We start from the raw sequence: 24,725 nt of genomic DNA on the forward strand, positions 1-24,725 counted from the left end.
CTGATAAGGACTCAGTTGATATGGAGGTGGAGGCCTGCGACCCGAAGTCGTACGCCAGCACCAGCGACGTTGGTCTTGTTGTGAAGTATGGAACTAACGTAAAAGGCCGCAGGAAAAGGAAGATTCCTACATCCGGGCATGTAACGGAACAGGGACATCCGCCGGCTAAAGTCACAACTGCTCGTCGGGGCAGAAACAATCGAGGGACAGCTATCACTCAAGCTAGAGCTGAACTTAAAAAAATAGAGAATGAGACCCGTGAGAGGGAGTTTGAGAAGGCTCTCCACGCTCGAGCTTACAAAAAGACGACGCCCAAACCATCTCTCCAAACGGAGTACGCGGAGGACGTCGAGGAGAATACCAAAGCTCACAAGAGATAGCAATTCTCAAAACTGGAAATGACCCAATCGAAACTGCTCGCAAGGCAGTAATTAAAGTGATGGAGGAGACGGGGAAGTCAAAGAACCTGAATGGACAAGTTCATGGTCGTATCAAGGCAGCATGCCTTGAAATAACCAAAGCTATGGACGATCTTTCAACTCGCGAGGAGACCGACGAGCTGCGAGCTTTGAAGGCCGATAACAAGAGGATGCGGGAACAGCTTGCTCATCTCCAGGCGGAAACAAAGGCTCTGCGTACAGCGTTCTCTGAAAGGAGAAACACAGCACAGACAGCCTCTCCAGGCCAACATCCAGAGGCGGTAAAAGATGTCCTTAAGGAATTTAAAGAGGAACTGAAAAGGGAATTACTTTTAACGGTAGGCGATATAATTAATGTCCGCATTGGAGAAGTTGCGAGCCGTCTTCCTCCACCGCCGATTCTCCGCCCACCCTTAGCGGCTGACAAGAATAGGCCTCTGAACGGGCCATACAGATTGAGAATATGCTTGAGATTAATAGCACACCGCCTATTGTCGATGAAACGCGTACTGAAAAAAGTAAGAAGGGAGTTCCTGTTGGAAATAGACAGAATTCTACAGGGGCCACTCTGATGCCTCCGGCCAGACCTGGCCCCGCGGCTGTCCAGAAAAATAAGAAGACAATAGCCGAGCGAGAGTCCTCGAGGCCTATTCAACCACCGCCTCCGCCGCCAGTAGAAGAACAATGGAGGAAAGTTACCAATAAGAAGGGTAAGAAAAAAGCTAACAAGCGCTCTACGCCAGCTACAGACAAGACTACACCTAAGTCAGCGCCAGTACAAAAGAAACTGGCAGTCCCAAAAACGGCCGCGGTAGTAGTGGCACTCAAGCCGGAATCCAAGCTTACATATGCGGCAATTATGAGCAAGGTAACAACATCATTTCGCCTTGAAGAGGTAGGATTGGAACATGTCAGTATACGGAAAACTGCAGATGGTGCCCGTATTATCGAGGTTCCGGGAAATGACAATGGCAGGACAGCTGACGCTCTGCGTGATAAAATGGAGCTTATAATAGGCGAGGACGCTAGGATATACCGTCCAATCAAAATGGGAAAAATACGTATCTCCGGGCTAGATGAGACGGTTACTACTGGGGAAGTGCAAAAAGCTGTTGCAGAGAAAGGCAACTGTTTAGCTGAGCAAGTTAAAGTGGGTGACATCAAGATGGGACCCCTGGGTACTGGTGCTACACTGGTTCAGTGCCCTATAACGGCAGTTAATATGTTAACTGACGCTCGACGCCTGCTAGTGGGATGGTCCTCTGCTCAGGTCCGGGCGCTTGAACCGCAGGCCTTGCGGTGTTACAAGTGCATGGGTACCGGGCACACTCGTGCGTTATGCCCATCACCAGTGGACAGAGGGGACCTCTGCTATCGGTGCAGTAAACCTGGCCACCGGATGAAAAATTGCACGGCCACCCCATTTTGCGCTGTATGTCACCATGTCAAGCGTTCCTCTGAACATACGATGGGGGGATATGCTTGTAACCCTCCGAAGACTAGAGGCGTCGATGTTGCGGCTAGTATACCAGCAGCCAATACAGACGATGCGAACGAAGCGGATAATGTTATGGAAATCTAAATGGCTGCACATCCACTACCTCAGCAATCACTAGAGGTGTTACAATGCAATATAAACCATTGTCTTCGCGCACAGGATCTGCTGATGCAGAATATAAGGCAATGGGGTGTGAACGTGGCAGCCATAGCGGAGCCCTATTATATCCCTCCCCTAACACACTGGGCTGGCTCTACGGACGACAGAGTAGCCCTAGTAGTATCAGGGACCGATGGATCCCCACCTTTAATATGCACTGAGAGAGGGCAGGGTTATGTGGCGGCCAAATGGGGGAACATTATTCTTATCGGGGTCTACTTCTCCCCTAACCAACCACTTATCGCCTTTGAGCGATATCTTGGAGAGATTGGAACGTATATTAGGAAGAGCGGCACCAACGCAAGTAATTGTGTTGGGAGACCTGAACGCAAAGAGTGTAGCGTGGGGCTCGCCCAGTACAACTCCTAGAGGAGCAATACTCGCTGAATGGGTGGCAACAATGGGTCTGGTTGTGCTCAATCAGGGCAACGCCAATACTTGCGTACGGCGCCAGGGAGGGTCCATTGTAGACGTATCTTTTGCGACTCCAGGCATTGCTACGTGTGTAGCAGATTGGCGTGTTCTGGAAGATACGGAGACTCTCTCAGATCACTTGTATATTAGGATGAAGATCTCACGCGTCCCGGCAGTCGCTTTACCTGGAGGACGTATTAGAAATGGGAGAGCATTTCCAAGATGGTCGTTGACGCAAATGGACCGATCTATGGCAGACGAGGCCGCTATGGTGGAAGCCTGGGGTGTTCCACCACCAACTGAATCGGGAGTGGAGGAGCGAGCGATGCATTTTCGGGCATCCCTTACAGCGGTATGCGATGCTGCAATGCCCGTGTTAGACAAACGCCAGCTAAAAAGCAGGTATACTGGTGGTCCGCGGAAATTGCGGCTCTGCGTAATGCTAGTAACAGAGCTCGCCATGCATACAGTCACTGCAGGAGAAGGCGTCATACAGATGAAGAAGAAGAAATACTCCATGCTGCCTTAAAATCCGCAAAAGAGGCTCTAACACTGGCGATTGCTAAGCGTAAGGATGAAGCAAAAAAAGAATTTTTAGATACGCTGAACCGAGACCCGTGGGGGCGCCCGTATAAGATGGTCAGGAATAAGATAAAGTCTGCGACCCCTATGAAATCTCTTGAGCCTGATCTCCTCCAGACAATCGTCGAAGGACTCTTTCCTAATGCGTTAGACTTTGCTCCTCCTATAATGAGTGCCCCCGACGAGGAGCCAGCGGGCCATCTAGACACCCCATTAGTCACAGATGGTGAAATGGATTGGGTGGTTGACCGCCTTCGAGGTTGCAAAAAAGCGCCGGGACCAGACGGAGTCCTGGCAAAATACTAGCTCTGGCGATGAAGCACCTCGGAGCTCGGCTGAAAGACCTCTTTGACGATTGCCTTCGGGAGGGTCGTTTCCCGAAGTGCTGGAAGGAAGGGAGGCTATGTTTGTTGAGGAAAGACGGGCGACCTGCTGATTCACCGGCTGGCTACCGTCCACTAGTACTGCTAGATGAGACAGGAAAAGCCTTTGAACGTATTCTGGCTCTACGTATTGTCCGTCACTTGCGAGAGACAGGACCAAATATCAGTGACCGACAGTATGGCTTCCGGCAAGGATACTCCACTCTGGATGCACTGAGCTCCTTTAAAGAGTTTTGCAACCGCGCGAGTGAAAATAGAGAGGGCACAGTCGCGGTTTCATTAGACATCGCTAATGCATTTGGAACGCTGCCTTACGCAGTGATCAAGGAGGCTCTACGATACCATCGTGTGCCCCTCTATTTGAGGAAAGTTTTGGAGCATTATCTAAATGACAGGGTGATTCTTTACGAAGACCACGGTGGTCAACGCCAGAGGGCAATGCTCTGCGGGGTTCCACAGGGGTCAGTGTTGGGACCTTTACTGTGGAACCTTGGTTACGACTGGGTGATAAGAGGCGCCCAGCTTCCCCGTATGGCCACTATCTGCTATGCGGATGACACTATGGTGGCAGTGCGGGGACGAGAGCTAGAGGAGACCCTAAGAAGAGCTGCGGTAGCTACAGAGCTCACTGTGAACCGCATTAGACTTCTTGGACTTAAAGTAGCCCTATCAAAAACTGATGCGATAATCTTCGGACGAGGCTGGAGGATACGTGCCGATACGAATATTATAGTCGCAGGGGAGGTTGTTAAAATCAAAGCCAACATAAAGTATCTTGGCCTTGTACTGGACCGAAAATGGAATTTCGAGGATCACTTTAAACAGTTGGCTCCTCGAATTGTAAGAACGGCATCGGCATTAAGCGGACTACTGCCTAACATAGGCGGACCAAGTGCTCTATGCAGGCGTCTGTACACGGGAGTTGTACGCAGTATGGCCCTATATGGAGCACCTATTTGGGCAGACCAGCTGTCACAAGCGAATATAGCCCTTCTACGTCGACCTCAAAGGGTGGTGGCTCTAAGAGTTATACGGGCATATAGTACGGTGTCACATGCGGCAGCATGTCTTTTAGCGGGCACCCCACCGTGGGAATTAGAAGCGCAAGTATTGGCAGAACGCTACCGTACAAGGGCCGAGGCTAGAACGCGTGGCGAGCACCTGGATGCCGAAGAAGCAGAGCGGGCTCAGCGACTTGCAACAGATCGCCTAAAAGAAAGGTGGAAAAGATCGCTGGAGGATTCCCCATATGGAGAACGCACCATACAGGCAATCCTCCCGTTATTTGATAGGTGGATTAACCGTAAACGTGGAGTCCTTACTTACAGGCTCACGCAGGTAATGACAGGCCACGGTTGCTTTGGTCATTACCTGCATAATATTAAGCGGGAACCGACTCCGGCTTGCCATGAATGCGGCAGTCCTGACGACACAGCCCAACATAATTTGGAGATCTGTGGTAAATGGGCAGTGGAACGACAGCAGCTGGTAAACAGTGCAAGAATTATTGGGGTGGACCTCTCGTTGCGAAATATTGTTACCGCAATGCTTCACAATGAGAGATCCTGGGACGCAGTAGCTCTCTTTTGTGAAACGATAATTTCGCAAAAGGAGGCAGCTGAGAGGATGCGTGAGAATGACGTTGACGCGCATCCGCTTAGGCGTAGACGAAGAGGGAGAAGACGAGCTCAGTACGCAGCTGATGTGCGTCAGATTCCTCAATAAGGCCGAATAGTTGGGTGCGCGATCTGGGGCGTATGGTTCCTCTTACGTCTCGGGGTATACCGCAACCACCCTTGACTGCGGTTAAAGAGCCTCCAAACTCTATTTTGATGCGGGCGACCCAGCTAGACTAGCTGGGCGGTCAGGGGACGTCATGGCAGAATGCTAGCGATCCCTAGACGTCCCCTACACGACAGTGCAGGCTAAACCGATGTGGGTTTAGTGGGTAGGACGTTTCCCCTTTCTCAACAAGAGAAGGGTATGGGAGATGAGAGTCCCACATAACCCCCGAAATCAATGGGGGTATGCGTAACAGCATTACCACATCGTTAAAAAAAAAAAAAAAAAAAAAAAAAAGGTTCCTACAAACAGGGCTATTTAAGTAATTGTTAGTATAGTCACCGGCATAAACAAGTGATGATTTCTGTACCTTGTCGCTTTAAATTGTTTGACAATTTCGCATGACATTTCAAACAAGACGTTAATGTTACAAGGTATGAAATTATCACATATTTATGCCGGTGACTGTACCAAAAAATATATAGTTATATTTTTAAGTACCTGGAAGATATGAAGGCTGTGAAAGTGCCGCCAAGCCCAGCTCTCTGGCCCTGTCGTAGGCACTCGTAGTTGATGCCTCGAACGCCGTGCATATCACCCGTGTGGGGCTCATTCAGCGCTGCCAGTCGCAACTAAGGAAGTTCAAAATAATTATTATAGATGTCGATACAATTACGTATTAAGTACAAACATCATCATTTACTTGCCCTCTCATTACATGGGGTCGGCGTAGCTGATCTTCCTCCTACATTCCTCTCTATCAGCCGTCATTTCTATACTAATACCTTTCACTCTCATATCATTATTTACACGGTCCATTCATCTTCTCTTAGGCCTTCCACTATTCTTGTATCCATCCACCTTCATTTTGAACCCCTGACTCAAAAACTCTGTCTGTTTATCTGTCTGTATGTCTGTCTGTCTGTGTGTGCGCGTGTGTGTGTCTGTATGTGGCATCATAGCTCCCGAACGGATGAACCGATTTAGATTTAGTTTTTTTTTTTTGTTCTTAGCCATGTTTCATGAAAATCGGTCCACTATGTCGGGGTTTTTTTTCAAAATTTAAATTTTTTACCACTCGTTTCGTTAAATTTGTTTCATTCCTCTGGATTATATGCCCAAATCATGCTAATCTACTTCCTCTCACCTTCTCTGTCACTGGTACTACTCTCAGGCTTCCTCAATATACCCGTATTACATTACAAACAACAGTGTAATTTTTACTGTCCTCGTAACAAAAGCATTTGATCCCTGTTCTACAAAACAAACTTACTTGAGCCCTTTACACGTGTCACTGCCGATCCATTTTAAACAAGGCCAGTCGCTACTTACACGCTACGGAATACTTTATTTTTACCTGTGGCGACTGTTTTAATTTAAAACTTACTAAAGAAGATAATTATTTATATAACGTTTTGTGGAGTCTGGTTGAGTTATTAAATTCAAAAAATAAATCGGCAGCCTAAAAACCCATTGACGCATTACTAATATATTTATCTAATAACATTATATTATTTTTATCATTTCGGCTGGTATATTTTATCTACATAATATTTTTCATGTGAATGTAAACGTACCTAGTTGGTATTAAAAGGAATTCTGGTAGAAAGTAATCTACATTCACTAAAAACGCTGTCAAATATCCGGCGTATTGTAAACAAGTAAAACTGGAGAATTCCGTGGGCAATTCTGTACATATGCATTATACTCATATTTCGTGTTGCGATTTTGTTTTCGGCGTTTAATGTATGTGATCATTTTTCTGTGCATAATTTCTGCACAGCACATTACTTTTTTTTTAGGTATCGCTGAAGCGACATGGTGGAGGCAGATCTATGCAAACTCCAAGTCAAGAATTGGCGAGAGGTAGCGCAGGACCAAGAAAAGTGGCGCTGTCTTGAATCGGAGGCCAAGTCTCATTTTGGGGCACTGAGCCAACAGAGTAAGCACATTACTTTAAGAAAAGATCCTCTTACACCAGCCAATTTGTACGATTTAATCTTGAATAAAATATACTCACAACTGGTCCTTCGCCCGCTGGGTTCTTATGGTGTACTAAACTAGATGTTTCTAGAACATTTTGTAGTGGCACTCTTGTTGGCCCGTTCGTCATCGGGGCTTGTATCGCGAGCAGTGAACCCATCTGTTGCCAAAAAAAATAGTTATTATAATAACGAAATGTGATTTCAAGTTAGTCTACTAGGACGTATGATACCTACGATGCCTTACAAAAAATGTTCTTTACAGACTAAAAAAAGTGTGGTTTTTAAAGAAAACGGGAGAATTGTATCTTTTTGATCATAATATTTGGGTCACGATATAATTGTGAATAAAAAGATAGTATCAGAAGACAAAATCGTATAGTCTAACGCAAGATCAAGGCACAAAAACAGCTTAAGGTACAGCGGGACAAATCTCGACTGGAGGGCAATTTTATTGTAACTAATCCATTTTTTTCATTATTACACTATGATGTTGAGTTCTACATGTATCCACTGAACATGCCTACCATATATAAACGGTGGACACTCTATTTAATCATGAAAACAAATCAGGTGTCACAGTATTTTAGGGCCAATGGCCTGGTACTAAACCTCAAGAAGACCCACTTTCTCCACTTCCATCTTGGAGGAAGAGGCCCAAGAAGTCTTGGAGTATTTGTCGACGGCGTCCAAGTTGATCAGGTCGAGACTACCACATTCCTGGGCTTCGAACTGGACAGAGGACTGCAATGGGAATCGCACATAAGCAAATTGTGTAATAAGCTAGCGAGCGCCTGTTTTGCCCTGCGCCGCCTAAAGGCGAGAGTCGTGCCCATAAATGTGGTACGATCTTGCTACTTTGCCACCGTACACTCTCTCCTACAATACGGCACGGAGCTGTAGGGACGCGCTGCCGAATGGGAGCGTGTCTTTCGTATGCAAAAGAGAGCCGTCCGAGCGATTGTGCAGGTGAGTCAAGGCACGTCTGCACGACCTTACTTTAAGGATCTACGGATACTTACCCTGCCCTCCATGGTGATATTTCAAGTGGCTACATACGTGCGCTGTCACTTTCACGAATACTCAAGTGGGGCGGACATTCATGGGCGAAACCTACGTAATGCCCAAAAGCTCGTGGAGTCAAGCATAAATTGGCAAAATCCGCAAAAACTCACACATATAATGGGCCCGGTTGTGTTCAACCGTTTGCCACCACACGTCACTGACGCGCCGACACTGACCAGTTTCAAAACTAGGCTTAAACGATGGCTTATCGAGCACACTTTCTACAGTTTTTCAGAATTTACCAACTTAGTAAATACCTAATGTAGGTAACCAACTGTAGATAGTAATATTTAATTTTTATTTTTATTTGCGGTATGTTAAGTTATAACTTAAAAAATCAATTATAAGTATTATTATAAGAAATTATGAAGAATGACATGTAATAGGAATTATTATCAATAAACGAATATGAATATGAAACATTGTAAAACATGGAAAAACTGGACCGGTTACATTTTCCCCCTAGTCGAGATTTACCTCCTGCTGTACCTATAGTTTTATTTTAACTCTGCTAACAAAATAATACTCAACCAAATTAAATATTTTCAAACAAAGCCTAGCATAATTTTATTCGCAAAACACATTTTTGTCACAATGTTTAAAGAAAACATGTTCACATAGACTTACAACTAGGTATACTCCACATTTCATTTTACCCAAAATACATGTAGGTGGAAATAGAAATGAAGTACGGTAGATGTAACATGTCGCAGCGTTATTTCGACCGCTTCCACCAATTATGTGACCGCAAGCGTTAATTAACTATTTATTAAAACCACTTTTACCACTTCACCGTATTAGCACCGTAGTAAATGGGTTTTAAACATTTGTACTAAGTTGTTATGCAGTGGAAATTCACGCGATGTGAAACGATTACTTTAAATCGTAAATGTGTGACATATTGAAAATAAACACGGAAATGCGAAGTTTATTAAAATATTTTGTGAACCTACAAAATGAAAAGTATTAATATTAAAACTTTATCTATTTATAGAAATATTTCAAACTAGTATTTTCACCAGGTTTTTTAATTAACATTTAAATTTTTTCCATTTTAGGCTTATTCTAATTAAGTATTTTGACAAAAAAAAAAACAGTTTTCTTATCCAAAGCATCACTTTTGAGACTATTTATCGCAGTTTTGACTTAAGTATATTACGAGTACATAATATATATAATTGTTCCGTGTGGTGATGATTTAAGAATTTCAGCACTCTTTCCTCCCGTGGTTGTTACAGAAATGCAAATCAAATCATATAGCTATTTCAACTCGTTGCACTGAAACTAGAAAAAAATCATGTGCTATGTCTACCACTTTTAAGAACACGGTACTGGGTTTATGTATTTAATACGACAGCAACTTCATAATTATTTGTGCTATGCATGTATTAGCAAGTTTAAATTCACTTACCGCTACATATTGCCAGCCATTGTTGACACGGACGAGCAACGCCTGTTCCTGTATGACGTAAGCCAGTGTGCCCAGTTGGCTGTTTCTACCTAACTGAGAACAAAAAAAAAAACAAAGTTAAACTTTTGTAAAACATAGTTCTACTGATCTCCGAAAGATTCGGAACATGTCGCCAATAACGATATAATAAAGTTACCTCTGCTAACAAAACCTCGTTTTCCAATATTTGGAACAAATTATGTTTCCCAATAGTGTGCAGTTTAAGCTTAGTTAGTCTGGTAGTTTAGTTTAGAAATACAGCTGCAAAAGTTACCCGTAATTCATATTTAAATCTAATTTAAGCAGATTTACTATTTACAACAATTATTCTATACATAATGGAAACAAACCTTAACAATTAATAACTAGAAACTTTATATTACTATAATAGCTTGGAAACCACTCAAAAACACGTGAGTACAATACTAACTATAAATTTAAGCATAATTTTCTAGGCTTTCATCTATTTATTTGGAGTTAGCACAGCATGCCTTTTTATTCATATCATTATTTATCTGTCGAACGTCATCTCATGATCTCGTTATCATCTCTCACACAGTTCATCCTTTTTCTTCGGGTTTCAACTACTAAGTTTGATGCCATATAAAATTATTTATATAAATAAACATCAATCAACTTTGTATGAGTTACGTATTTCACAGAGAACCACGGGCAATCCAGTTTACCCGTGTACACTAAGCCCCTTATTCATAAACGTACACTAAAGTTATCAAGCCGATAAAGTTCGTTTGTTCCTTTCATCACACTCATACGTCAGAAAGGGCAACGCACAATTCCGCAACGTCCGCAATTTTTTCGTACATTTTTCTAAAAGGTTGCCAGTTTATTTTTTAATTTTTTGTAATCTAAAAGTTTTTAATTATTTTTTCTTCATGGTTAGATTAGAATAATTATGACCCATTAAATACGATAGAAACTTGTGACCACTGATTGATGTATGTATGTACTCGTATCTATAGTTACATCAGTTTGTCATGACACGGCAGTTACGTCTTTTATACAGCTGTATTATTATTAATATATCTATTTATTTCAATCTCCTCTCTCTCTCTTCTTCCTAGCGTTATCCCGGAATTTAGCCACAACTCACGAGCCTGAAGCTTTGCCAACTAATTAGGGCATTCAAAATCAGATCCGGGAAAGATTTTAAATTTCCCCGGACTAATTCATGATCAGTTCCAGAAATTCTCGGGAAGTTGATTACTTAAGGTTTTTCCTCGTATCTTTTTACATAGGTATTCGTGCAAACAGAGGTTGTTCTACCACGGTATTATTTTTTGTATAATAGCATCTAAACTATTACCAAACTAACACAACACACAACAAGTCCAACTTGAGAAGTAACGCGAGTGTCGTTTACCCGAAACAGTTCATCCGAGTTCGAATCTCGGTAAGGGCATTTATTTGTGTGATGAGCACAGATATTTCTTCCTGTGTCATGGATGTTTTCTATGCATACAAGTAAGTATATCGTCGCTTATCACCCATAGTACAAGCTTTGTTTAGTTTTTATCCCCACAATATTTATATGGTCTGGTCATGAGGAAACTATTGCAGAATTATGTTAATAACATTTGATAAACGTAAGCGCCAAGTTATCACGTACTACTCACAAAATTAATTAGTGTAATACATTATATTAATATGATTAAAACATTGTTTGATGAGTTTCCCCAAATTTCGGGATTTCCGGGAATTTAATACTTGGGTGGACGGAAGTTCCTATTCCTAGGATTTCTCAAGAAATATCAGTCTCAGGAATTACCGGGAGCATACCCGATTAGTTGAACCAATCCCTAGGTTAACCTTCTTAGCCAGAGGGTAAACTATATATAAACATATTGGGACGGTCTCCTTACGACGTTTTGCTTCACCGAAGTCCTACTGGCAAATTAATATCCAATGACACATACATAAGTTCCGAGACTTTTTTGATACGAACCGGGGTTTCAACCAACAATTTCCGGATTGAAAAATCACACTCTCTTACTCAATAAGCCACCAGCGCTGTTGTTACACGTGTAATGAAAGAAATGAACGGAATGAAATATTCAAGATATTTTATCAAAACGGAAATCCGAAACATTCCCGCGTGAAAGCTGGCACGTGCAAAATTTATTGATGAAAATGGCCTTCAATAACCAAAATTAGAACAAATTTAATTTTGTTCAATACGACACCATAAAATACACTGATCCTCTGCTCTCAATATCTCTTCTCAAGGAACAAGTATTATTATAAAATAAGCTAAGAATCGTGTTACGATCACGCCAAATAAATAATTTTATAGCTACCTAGAACGAAATATATTCAAATCACCACCCTGAAGCTCCATCGTACGACACGTGGAGTAAGTAAATAAGAATTCCTTTTATGTAGTTTGCAAAAGGTCAATAATATTAAGAGGTAATTTTACAAAAGGTCCCATAATTCTATAAATAAGGGCTGCTAAGATTTTTGCCTTGCCGTAGGTATTCTTGTTTCGTCGATTTCTCCTATACTTGAATAGGCGAGACGACTAAAAAAAAACTAATTAGTCCGTCAGTTACATATCAAAGAATTTTAGACACGTATTTTTTCTTTTTTCTCGTAAACGAAAAATGACGACGGTTCAGTGCGTCGAAGTTTCGCGTGACGTCACGCCTAGGTACAATTTTTACTTAGAAGTGACGTCACGTAGAAAAAGCGAAATATATGTGTTCAGTATTATTGGACGATCTAACTGACGGACTAAACAGAATGCCATTTTTTTACGTAGTCGTCATCCCTATTGTGTTGTTATAAATTAAATTCGGAAAAATAATTTTTCGAAACGAGAATTAATCAAATTTATAACTTTTCTATTATCCCAATAGATAGCTAGCTATATCGTTAATCATAATCAGGTACTTACTCTCAGTAGAGATTCCGTCGTCTTGAATATGATAGTTCCTACGATAGTCCGTCCATCTTCATCGTCTTCGAACTCACCGTTGTCCCCCAGAGGGTCCATGCCATCACGAAGGCCTGGAGGTACAAGATATTTTCTAGAAACTCGTAAATATTGTACGTTATTTCTTCGATATTAAACTTTATGATTTTATACTGGATGACAACGGAAACTTTTAGCGAAATTGGAAAAGTCTCAGTTCCATGTGAGGTTCAGTTCTTTAAAATGTTTATAGCAAATGCACTAGAGACTTTGTACATCCTGCATTGCGTCAATGAACATTTCCATCTGTTTTCAGAGAATACAACCCTACTAAGACTGAGTAGCTATGGCATTTTGTTATACAACATTTTGCAAGATTATTTTTTTAATTGAAAGTACCTACCAATTAGATTTTTTTACATTATTAAAAGGGCGATCATACTATTGATGTTAAATGAAATAAAAGAACATACCATATGAGTCTGGTCGGTACTGCAACCCCATTTGATTCAATACTCTTAGTGTATGTAGAGAATCACGCTGTTTTCCTGCAAAAAAAATGTGGGTGAAAACAATGTTGACAAAATTTAATGCTAACTAAACTTTATTCGTAGGTTCGAAAAAATAGTAACTACATCATATTAAGAATTTTTTTTTACAAATTGTCGTTATCATAAATATGTATGTCACCGTAAAATTGTAAAAACCGTTAGTTTATAATTTCACTAGCGAGATTATGAACTAACGAAATATTGTGAACCGTAACGTACAGTTCACAATTTGACGGATTATATTTACGTTAGATTATAATCTAACGAAGCGAACCCGTCAAATTGTAAACTGTCATGGCGTCGGAACGAAGCTAGCGCTCTCATTGGTCGGTTTTATAGTAGATCGTTCTGTGCCCATAGAGTGATACAAATAGACACTGCAATCACAGATGTCAATCAAAAACCTTAATTAAACGTTTAACATCAAAATTCGATATTTTTTTTTAAGTTTATTCAGAAACCAAACAGTCACATAAACACATTATATATTGGCAATACAAAAATGTACTGCAAAAAAAAAAAAAAAAAAGAAAATAGCAAAAAAGACCTGGAGGTTCATAATTGTATACTAAATAATGTAGCGCTAGCTTCGTTCCGACGCCATGACAGTTTACAATTTGACGGGTTCGCTTCGTTAGATTATAATCTAACGTAAAAATAATCCGTCAAATTGTGAACTGTACGTTACGGTTCACAATATTTCGTTAGTTCATAATCTCGCTAGTGAAATTATAAACTAACGGTTTTTACAGTTTTACGGTGACATGTACATTATGAAAAGTTTATCAACAACAAACTCCTGAATACTTAACATTTCTTATTTAGCTAATTAAATTTGTGAGCGTGCACGGGAAATTTAAACGTCTCACTTTGTCGGTTTATTCATATAAAGATACAAGTACCTAAATCTCGCCTTAGTAATGGTAACCGACAAAGTGGGATATTTTACTAAACACACTCACATTTTACAAGCCTCTGAACTTTTAAATATTTACAGCATTATTCTGAAACACCTATACTAATCTTTTTAGGGTTCCGTAGTCAACTAACAACTAGTTTCGCCATGTCTGTCTGTCCGTCCGTCCGTCCGTCCGTCCGTCCGTCCGTCCGTCCGTCCGTCCGTCCGTCCGCGGATAATCTCAGTAACCGTTAGCACTAGAAAGCTGAAATTTGGTACCAATATGTATATCAATCACGCCAACAAATTGCAAAAATAAAAATGGAAAAAAATGTTTTATTAGGGTACCCCCTACATGTAAAGTGGGGGCTGATATTTTTTTTTCATTCCAACCCCAACGTGTGATATATTGTTGGATAGGTATTTAAAAATTAATAAGGGTTTCCTAAGATCGTTTTATGATAATATTAATATTTTCGGAAATAATCGCTCCTAAAGGAAAAAAGTGCGTCCCCCCTCTAACTTTTGAACCATATGTTTAAAAAATATGAAAAAAAATCACAAATGTATAACTTTATAAAGACTTTCTAGGAAAATTGTTTTGAACTTGATAGGTTCAGTAGTTTTTGAGAAAATACGGAAAACTACGGAACCCTACACTGAGCGTGGCCCGACACGCTCTTGGCCGGTTTTTATGTAATAAATTCAACATTAAAAAAAAATCTTTCAAGAAATATTACAAATCTAAATCTAAAGAATAACTAAAAATCTATTTCTAATGAGGGCCCTTGAGGCATAATGACTAAGATGCTGACTATGTCGAAAAATCGTTTACTATTTCATTTTAAATTTGTCAGATGGGACCAATTTTTATGAAATTACTGAAGTTTTGAGCCACATCAATAAAATAAGTACATTTTCAACGATTAAGATAGAGTGTAGATGCTTTGATTACTGCCTTATTCAATTTCGTATAGGCCGGCATCCATTATTGGTACGTTATAGCTAATTCCATTTCTAGAGCACTTACCTGTGCCGGGTTCCCGGCGATTAATCCCAGGGCTATCGGTCAACATGTCAGGTAGTTCGTTCGCATATCCCGGCGGTCCCGGGGGACCTGGCGGGCCAGGCGGGCCTGGTACCGGCATGTACTTGGTATTGGGGACCGGCGCGGCGGCGGGCCCCGGGGGGCCTCTCGGGCCCTCCTTGCCCGGCGTGCCCGGGGCCCCGTCGTAACCCCGATCGCCTTTTGCACCTTTTATCTTTAGTAAAATAAATGGGCTGTTGTAATTCTCAGGACATGCAGTGGAAGTGTACGGGTTTATTTCGTACAAGCTATAGTGGCGAGAATTAGAAGTTGTCTGATTTTTCAATTATGTTTTCAGTGTTTTCACATAGAATATAATTTACGATGTCAAACTATAAGCACTGGGATGGTAAGAAAACCGAGACCGATTTTGATATAACATAAGGATATTGAAAATCGACTTCGACAATCGTTAAGTTTCTTAAAGATTTATACCTAGATCTAAATAAATATTAAATAGATACGAAGTAATAAGTCGGCCTAGTCCCTTCAAAGATTTACAAAGCAATTTTTTAAATTTTGACGCCTAACGCACGATTCGCGATGCGGTCGCGTAGACTCACCACGTTTGGCCCGCTTTCGTTTTAGTACCCGTATAGTCCAATTTTAGTACCCGATGTCAAATCCTTATATAGAGATATAGTGTATATGCGGCCAGCCATTTGTCGTATGTGATTACCTTGTCAAGGTCGAGCGGATTGAGGCCGGGGTCCCCTTTTTTCACCTTTCTGTCCTTGAGGTCCAGGCTGGCCGGTGGCACCAGGTGGTCCCTGTAAGATTATCTCGGTTGACATATCTATTTAAGCTTACAGGCACAGAACAGAACTCACGGCGGTTTAAAATGCTTTACAAATTGAAGGACATAAATATATGTAATAAGTATTATAAAAGTCAGTTTAGGTATTAACAAGTCCCAGTTGGGCGTCATACGACATAAAACGAATGATTTAAAATGAAAGTTAGTCATGAAATAAAACTATGGAAACGGATAATATTGCGTGATAAGTTTATGATACATCCCGGCGTTTCGAACCCTTTATAGGTATAGTGTTCATAGTGAATGGGTGACTGAGAAAAATTACAATTTTCACAAAGTAGAAAAAATAATTAACCATATATTTGTTTAATATTGTCTTCGGTTACCGCGATAGTTACTCATGAAATAAAAACTATGGAAACGGATTAAATCGCGTATAATGAACCCGTTGAACTCAGTCACCCGTTGACCAGCACGAACGCTGTAAAGTGTTCGAAACGTCGGGATGAATTGTAAATTCATTACACGCGATTTAATCCGTTTCCATAGTTATATTTCATATTTGTTTGTCGGTTCCAAAATATACGTTTCCGTAGTTTGATTTCAGACATAGTTCCCATAATTTCACCTAATTTTCGAATAGAAAAAGATTTTTAGCTATTATACGTATATTCCTATTTCTGGTGGCTAAGCATTATTATTTATCTATTAATGTAAAATAGTTGTAATATGTATTTATTATTGACAGTTATTCCCTACAAAATGAACTGACATACATATTATCACGACAACCATCAAAAGTAAACTAGAAATAAATTTTAATGTTACGTGTCGCAACATTATTTATTACCTACATTACATTAAATTTTTAACTTCTGATTAGCAGAAACGTCTGCAATCGATGCCACTAGGCTTAGAATAAATTTAAAAGTGGAAAATGTCTGCCTTGGGTGAGACTTGAACTCACGGCATCTGGATCGAAACTCCAGCGCTCTGCCAACTGAGCCACCAAGACTTCAACCAAGCCAGCGAAATTTTTCCACTACTAAGGTCAATGGGACCCGTTCGCTGGCTTGGTTGAAGTCTTGGTGGCTCAGTTGGCAGAGCGCTGGAGTATCGATCCAGAGGCCGTGAGTTCAAGTCTCACCCAAGGCAGACATTTTCCACTTTTAAATTTTACATTACATTAGTAATAAATATTTATGCATTACCAACGAATAGATTTGCCAATTCCAGCGGTACAATTAATCCAGTGATAACAATATGATGATTGAAGTATTTTGTTGGATTACAATAATAATTTAACATAATGAAATGAAGGTAATTTAAATATTCATTTGTTATAATATCACGGTCTACCAATAACACGATTTTACACTTAATTACCCGTATTGAACTTTCCATTAACGTAATACATTTATATTAAATGTGGCATTTTGTTGATTAATACTGAAACAGAAGCACCCTGAAGCGTATTTCAGATTTAAGAGCTTCTACTATGAGCCATAACTATGAGTTTTTGTTCAACTTGCCCTGTTAGTATGTTAGTTTGGGTCAAAACGTAGAAGCTAAATTTAACATTCCCCGGTATCCGATTGAGCTAAAATTTTGCACACGTATGTAAATCACGTGACAATGCAATATAATGGTATCATGGACTTGATCTGATGATGGAGCAGAAAGGTGGTCATAGGACTGTTATGAAACGTCGTATCCCCATCGAGTAAGGGGATTTTAGAAACGTCTCGGAGAGCAGGTAGATGACTGTTGAAAGAAAGGTACAGTCGACGATAAAAGCTTGTGCAAAAAATTAATTTTGTGCCAAAAAACTTTTTACATTTTAGTCACGGGATTTAGGTACGGGAACATCACAGAAAATTTACCTGTTTAGTTATAACAAAGACATATAAAACTTAATATAGACAGAAAAAATCTTTGAAAAAAACGTAATACGGAACCATCACAATACATGTATGGTCGTCTAGATAGCGCTACACTTTTGCTTTATTCTCGGCTAGATGATACTATGGGGCAAATTGTCAAAACTGAGCTGGCAGTCTATGCACTGTTTTACTTCGACAGTAATTTTCTATATACGCGATCTTCTTCGGTTGTAGTAACCACTTACGGCCGCTACGAATATTCATTTTCCTCACAGAATGAATGTAATTTTCCGTGACGTATATTAGGGTGTTTCATATTTGTATGGGAAAAATAAAATTGTGATATTTTTTCTGATTTCGCTCGGCTTTCGGTTCTAGCTTATCTCAAACGCCTATATACCAAATTTCAAGTGATTTGGACGTAGTTTAGAGGTCGCACTGGATGAACAGTTTGAAAAAGTCACTAAAAACTAATGTTACTCAATTTTATTTTCAAATAAAACAATAGAGTAGTTGTAACTTATTTGAAAGTAAAAGTAAACTTAAAATAAAACAGTTGTAACATCCATTTTTGATAAAATAAGTCATCATCATCATTTAGCTTACATGTGTAAGCCGCAACCTTATCTTTTGTTCGCAAGTAGTAACGCATTTTCTGTGATGTTCGACGACTTTCAGCGAGAACCGTTTTGCTCTTCATCTTTGACTGGAGCGTTAATTTTTATTATTAAATATATAGGTATACTTACTCTTCTTTGCGGTATGATAGACTATTGTTAGACTATCGACCAAGTCTGGTGTTAGGGCTACAATAATCGCTAACATCCTGAACATTAAATAGTTCTAAGACAAAAATCTAAAATGTAAGTAGGGTCTATATCCCGGTCAATATACTTAAGTCAAAGATCGATCTTGTTTTCTTCTTTGTCGTCACACTCTTGGCAGAGTGGTCGTGGCCGTCACATCAGGGGTGGTAGCAAGCTTAACAATGCATCGACATTCCTTACGCATTCGTAGAGTGGGCCACTAAGTGCAGCCTTGACTTGGCTGGTCCATCGCATCTGAACCTTCTCCAGGATACTCTTAGCTTTCTTCTGCAGCACCACATTTCTAGGAAATCTATCTTCTTTTCCCTTGAAGTCCACGTCTCAGCACCGTAAAGAAATATGGGAAAATTGGGAGATACTAATGCCCTGACAAGTCGCATTTTAGTGGCATTTGTGATGAAGATATTTTGCCGAGCCGGTCCATGGCGGACCTGGTGATAGCCAATGTGCCGCTTGATATCATCCACCTACCCTGTTATCAGTGCCCCGAGAGGGCCGAGAGACCACTGCTTCATGCCAAAAACAGGACAAAAAATCAAAAAAACTTGTTCCTTAGAAGGAAGTCGAGCGTCCAAAAAAATACCATAAGAAACCTTGCCTAGAAACTAAATGCCACGTCAAATAGTAATTTTTTTAAAATAACTTGCTTCAATATAAAAACTTTTCATTAAAATCACTTTTAAACCACCTACTACAAAAAGTTACATTTTGTTTCTAGCCTTTCCTGCGCCCATACTAACTTCTTCAGACAAAAGTTGCCACAGTGTGCGACCTCTAAATATTGTCCGATTTCCCTGATTTTTGGTATATGGGCTCTGTATAGGTGTAGAAACAAGAAGAAAAGCGAAGTCAAAGATAAATCAAAATTTTGGAAAAATTAAACACCCTAACGTATATGCTACTGAGTAATGTATTTTAAAACATCAAAAATTTATGACTGAGGCTCTGTTATGACGTATATGTAATAATTATGCCCTCAGCGATTTTTTAAAGCCATGTCTTTCCAATCACGGAACAATGGTGTTCCGGACCTTTGGGAGGCGTGCGCGAAGCCGAAGCCTACGCGTAGAAGCCCTTTTAATATATTAATGAAATGTAAGGGGTACACCGATTGGATGCTGCCCTTGCCCGTGTCATGGGACGGACGCAGAGGCAGCACCCGCCAGGACTTTTTGAGAGTTAATGGAATCTATAATGAACTAGGCTGTTGGATGAAAGTGATGGACTAAATACTGGGCTATGGGATAAAAAACCGGACGCCTACCTAATAAAACGGTATTCATTTTTATTTTAAATCCATGTTACTGTTATGCTTACCGTCCAACCAGGTAGTCCGATGTCGCCTGAAGTGCCATCGGTGCCGGGGGAGCCCGGAGGCCCCGGGGCCCCCGGTGGACCTCTGGGGCCTGGGGGCCCCGGGTGCCCTCGCTTGCCTCGTGGCCCCGTTTCGCCTTTCTCGCCCTGAGATGAAGAATGACGCATTAATTGTCTTTATATCGAGTATTATCTTATCATATAATTACTTTATTAAAACGCAAACAGAACGCTGCGAGTGTGTTGGGTACCTTTGCGCCGGTAATGAATCGTCTCGTGGGGGCTATTCGATAAATAGGGAACTTAGGATGTACATATAACATTAGGGTTTAGTTTTAGTTTCCTTAGGTCTTAACTTCTAATCATTGTTATTTGTATTTTGTATTTTTTGATTTGAATTATACGTTTAATATTGTAATTTTGTATTGACATGTAAATTGGATTATTGATGATATATTTACAGCTTTATTAAAAACGTCTAGAAACTAATGCCGAAAATTCATTTCAAATGAGCCTGACATCATTTTGGGAAATGAATATCTATTTTTTTAAATATCTATATTTTTATCTAAAGTTAAAAAACAGACACAAATTGGGTTCACGTGAAAGAACTGTATCTAAATACGATACTATAAATAGACAGGCGGCAATTAAAATTAAATTTAAAAAAAATTGCATCTAATTTATGTACAGGTATAACATTCGTCTTTTTTACGAGAGTCAGTTAGTATTTAGTTTTGATGTAATTAAAAAGTTTAATTTGGTCTTACATTTTGTTATAAAAAGCATTAACGTGTATCAATACTATTATAAATGGGAAAGTGTGTGTGTCTGTTTGTTTGCCCGTCTTTCACGGCAAATCGAAGCGACAAATTGACATGATTTTTAAGTGGAGTTTGTTGAAGGGATGGAGAGTGACATAGGCTACTTTTTATCTCTTTTCAACCCTCCAACTCCCTAAAATGGGAGGGGGCACGTTTGTATGGAGCATTCAAAGATTTTCGAATTTAACGCGAGCGGAGCAGCGGGCAAACGCTAGTCTTCTATAATTTCGCAGAACCTGATCTTTTGAAATATTTACCTTTTTAGTCTAGCAAGCAAATATTGAATGTTAAAAATGTCTCGTTGAAAATTCTTCCTAGAATTTTTCTCTTTGGCTCTTTAAACACAGAATTTGATCTTATCAAATTTTCCAAGAGAACGCTCTTGAACAAATTTTGTTGTAAATTTATTTTGCTTCACAAAAGCTACCTCTAGATTTTTCTCAGAAGTGAAACTGCGACAATCTACAGTAATAGAAAAAGGTCACTTTTGTAAACTGAATACCTACTCTTAAACTGGATAAGGTACAGCGGGTCAAATCTCGACTAGGAGGCAATTATAACTAATCCATTTTTCTGTTCATGATGTTGAGTTCTACATCTATCCACTGAACACGCCTACCATATATACCTAACCGGTAGTATACTCTATACAATAAAGCAAACATTGTAAAACATGGAAAAAATGGACCAGTTACATTTGGGCCCCAAGACGAGATTTACTGTTTCCTCATTTTCATGAATGTTAATTTTATTCGAATCAAGTTTACTCGATGCAATTTTTCATAAGTTACTTGTTTTAAATAATTATGTTTTTTTTTATTATATTATAAAATGTCAAACTCGAAGGAGTAATATAAAGACAAATTTACACCGTGCGTTTAAATGAACCTTAAGCATTTATTACCATTTTACAAATATTCAATTCCATAAGTGGATAAGAATAAGAATAGATTATTTAAATTAAATCTTGCAGTTTCACACTAAGCTTTGCCGGATAATAAAAAGTATAAAATTACCTTTGTCCATACAGAAGCTTCTTCCTTCGAAAGCGCCACCGGGCCCGGTGGTCCAGCTTCGCCCCTCTCCCCCTTCGGGCCCGTAAGGCCAGGGGACCCTTGTGTCCCAGGTAGACCTGATGGGCCTATGTCCCCCCGCTCTCCTGGTTTCCCGTCGTTTCCGGGAAAACCTTGTGGGCCTTCCATGCCTCTGGTGCCTTTCTCGCCCTGGTTAAGATTGAAGTCATTGAAAAATGGTTTAAATATCTTGTATGTGGCAATTCACAATTTGTAGGATAAAAACTATAATTTAGTAATACTTTTCAGTACAGATGGTGTTTGTTTTACGCACTAGTGCGAGAATTGGTTCATTATATGTCAGGTCAAAACTTCGGAGGGCCATCTGTACTGAAAAACGGCATACGATACACGTGCGTAAAGGAAATTCCTAATGTTTTCGTAATTTTTCGCACTTGTATCGTAATGCACTATTTTAAGTCTATAACCATACACATTTTTGTTTCGAAACATGTTTTTTAAACATACAGTTATTGAGAAACAATGTTTCTAAACCGTACAAAAATGTTTATAGTGAATACGCACCTTTGCTAGATTCAAGTAGAATTTAAATAAAGTTTTATTTCAAAACATAAGTTTACCAAAAGCATAAACCTAAACGTATAATTTATAGTTATTTATAGAGTTTCTATTTGGTCCTACTTAGTCGAAAACATTAATTTGGTTTCGTGATAAGTCGGTAACATAGTTTGCTCAAAATAACTTTTCCTAGAAAATTACAACAATCTTATTTGTTTTTAACGAACGCATTCCATATGTACTGGGAATTCAATAGGCAAGGTATTTGTTGTATATTATGTAATTCTCATACATTCTAATATGTATTATAAATGGGAAAGTGTGTCTCTGTTTGTTTGTCCGTTTTTCACGGCAAAACGGAGCGATGAATTGACCAGATTTTTTAAGTGGAGATAGTTGAAGGGATAGAGTGTGACATAGGCTACTTTTTGTCTCTTTCTAACGCAAGCGAAGCCGCGGGCAAATGCTAGTAATTTATAATTTATGAAGTCGGACGTTGTCATTACGTTACCTCACAGGTAGGTCAACTTTATAAGCTATAATTTACCAAGAAATATTTAAATAACATTACTTTCTTTACTCTAAATACGATTTTCTACCTATGAAACTCGTGGCTACTTTGTGACGAACTACGAAAAAGGTACATGAAGATATTCAGGATCACCGTTTATGTCAGATAGCACCGCGTTAGTATTGACGCGTTAAAAAATAACACAGTAAGTTAAGGAGTAAAATACACAGAAGGGACGCAAGTCGTAAAGTGCGTCGCGGGCGTTCGTTCTGCGTCTTACGAGTTGCGTCCCTTCTGTGTATTTTACCCCTATCGGTCAATCTCTCAGCATAATAATAATACTAGAGAGAGCGGACACTAATTTAAGCATACAGTTGTCATTGTGTGCGTGCGTGATGACACGAGACTGTTCCTATCATAGAAATGATGCACAATAGGATAGGAGCGTCCATATACAAGTGTGTGCGGTTTGTGTGGGTTCAAGAACTAGGGATAAGCGTATTTTAACAAATCGCTGGCATGTCCGATCTCCTTCCATCATATAATATATCTGTGACGTCAATCGTCACAAGGTAAGGGAACGTACCCAAACTACGTGACACGTTTAGGGGGGTCGTCAAAATACTACGCGGGGAGGGGGTCTAACTTGTCACGTAACCTGTGGAATATTGGCCCAGCCGTGGTCAGCAGAGGAACGTTTATATAGGCTGGTGATGATGATGAAGGTGATGGGATAAAAATCATTGTTTAAAGGCCGGAAAAAAGATGATAAACACACGTCATTAAACAAATATTTATTAAATTTGATATAGGCACACGAATATATCTATTAACAACTTTCTGCAAAAATTGATCTAAAACTCCATTTATAAATACTACGTGAAAACTACAGGGGAGGGGGAGGAATCTTGGCATATACTACGCTTGGTCACGCAGGGGGAGGGAGGGGGCAAAAAACAGCACAAATATGGTCACGTAATTTGGGTACATTTACCCGTGAATCGACACATTTTGTGTTACACGTGTTATGTGATACAGCTGACCTACCAAAAAATAGATGTAATCGATATCACTTTAATTTTCAAAACTATCGGTCATTTCACTTTTAATGTTTGTTGTGCGTAACACAATTGTTTGTTAACAATGGAAATTTAATGGTGCATATAATATAGTTTGCCGGTATTGTATGCTTTTATTATATCAATAGGCTTAAAATGGTATTATCCGTGGGATATAAAAACGAGCTTGAATCGTTTTTAACTTGGAAGGCCGTTTAATAAAAGAGCTTTATTGTAATGTAATGAAAAGAATTGTTCTTCATGAAAATTAGTGTAAAAGTGAGATAATAAACGCACATTAAATTCTATTTCAGTCATTCATTTTGGAGGCAATTTAATATATTTTATTGTCAATATGTTTTTGATGAATGTCTTTGTCTGATTAATAAAATACCTTTTCATCAAAGGCATTTTGTTGTCGGTTTAATATTGTTCTTTCGACTTACTTTATTTATACATAGAAATACTTGATGTATGAGTATTTTATTAAATTATCATTTTCATGTTTAAGGTAAACCTAACCTTACCAGTTTAATTTATATAAAACCCCGCAATTAAAAAAAAATTAAAAAAAATCGTTCTTCAGCTATCAGAGTGCCTGTTCGTTGTTTACTGCTGCTACATTTGTTTATTTTACGGAGGTATATCTGTATTATATTCGTCTTTTAGGGTTCCGTAGTCAACTAGGAACTATTATAGTTTCGCCATGTCTGTCTGTCCGTCCGCGGATACTCTCAGTGACCGTTAGCACTAGAAA

At 39.6% G+C, this 24,725-nt stretch overlaps 2 protein-coding genes and 1 non-coding gene across 3 annotated transcripts in view; 1 reads left to right on the forward strand and 2 right to left on the reverse strand.

Annotated features, from left to right (window-relative positions):
• The first annotated feature begins 2,001 nt into the window (after nt 1-2,001).
• Nucleotides 2,002-2,445, forward strand: LOC125232022. The gene has a single exon (XM_048137632.1). It carries the CDS (start codon nt 2,002-2,004, stop codon nt 2,443-2,445), a length of 444 nt encoding a protein of 147 aa, XP_047993589.1.
• A 12,807-nt stretch (nt 2,446-15,252) lies between these two features.
• The window catches only part of LOC125231825 (collagen alpha-1(XI) chain-like), a 79,838-nt gene continuing 70,365 nt past the window's right edge, over nt 15,253-24,725 (reverse strand). Inside the window, exons 11-14 of the mRNA XM_048137405.1 lie at nt 21,824-22,030; nt 19,987-20,130; nt 15,882-15,972; nt 15,253-15,377 (exon numbers count right to left, since the gene is read on the reverse strand). Of these exons, the coding sequence (XP_047993362.1) occupies nt 15,886-15,972; nt 19,987-20,130; nt 21,824-22,030 (438 nt within the window). The 3' untranslated portion in view covers nt 15,253-15,377; nt 15,882-15,885. The remainder of the gene's footprint in view (nt 15,378-15,881; nt 15,973-19,986; nt 20,131-21,823; nt 22,031-24,725) is intronic.
• On the reverse strand, nt 16,902-16,974 carry Trnae-uuc. The gene has a single exon. It is a non-coding gene; the product is annotated as a tRNA-Glu (tRNA).

The sequence above is a fragment of the Leguminivora glycinivorella genome, chromosome 12, assembly GCF_023078275.1.
Source record: "Leguminivora glycinivorella isolate SPB_JAAS2020 chromosome 12, LegGlyc_1.1, whole genome shotgun sequence".
NCBI classification, from domain to species: Eukaryota; Metazoa; Arthropoda; class Insecta; order Lepidoptera; family Tortricidae; genus Leguminivora; species Leguminivora glycinivorella.

What these genes read in the sequence shown, in the direction of transcription:
- LOC125232022 (XM_048137632.1), top strand. Translation starts at nt 2,002, where the DNA reads ATGGCTGCACATCCACTACCTCAGCAATCACTAGAGGTGTTACAATGC.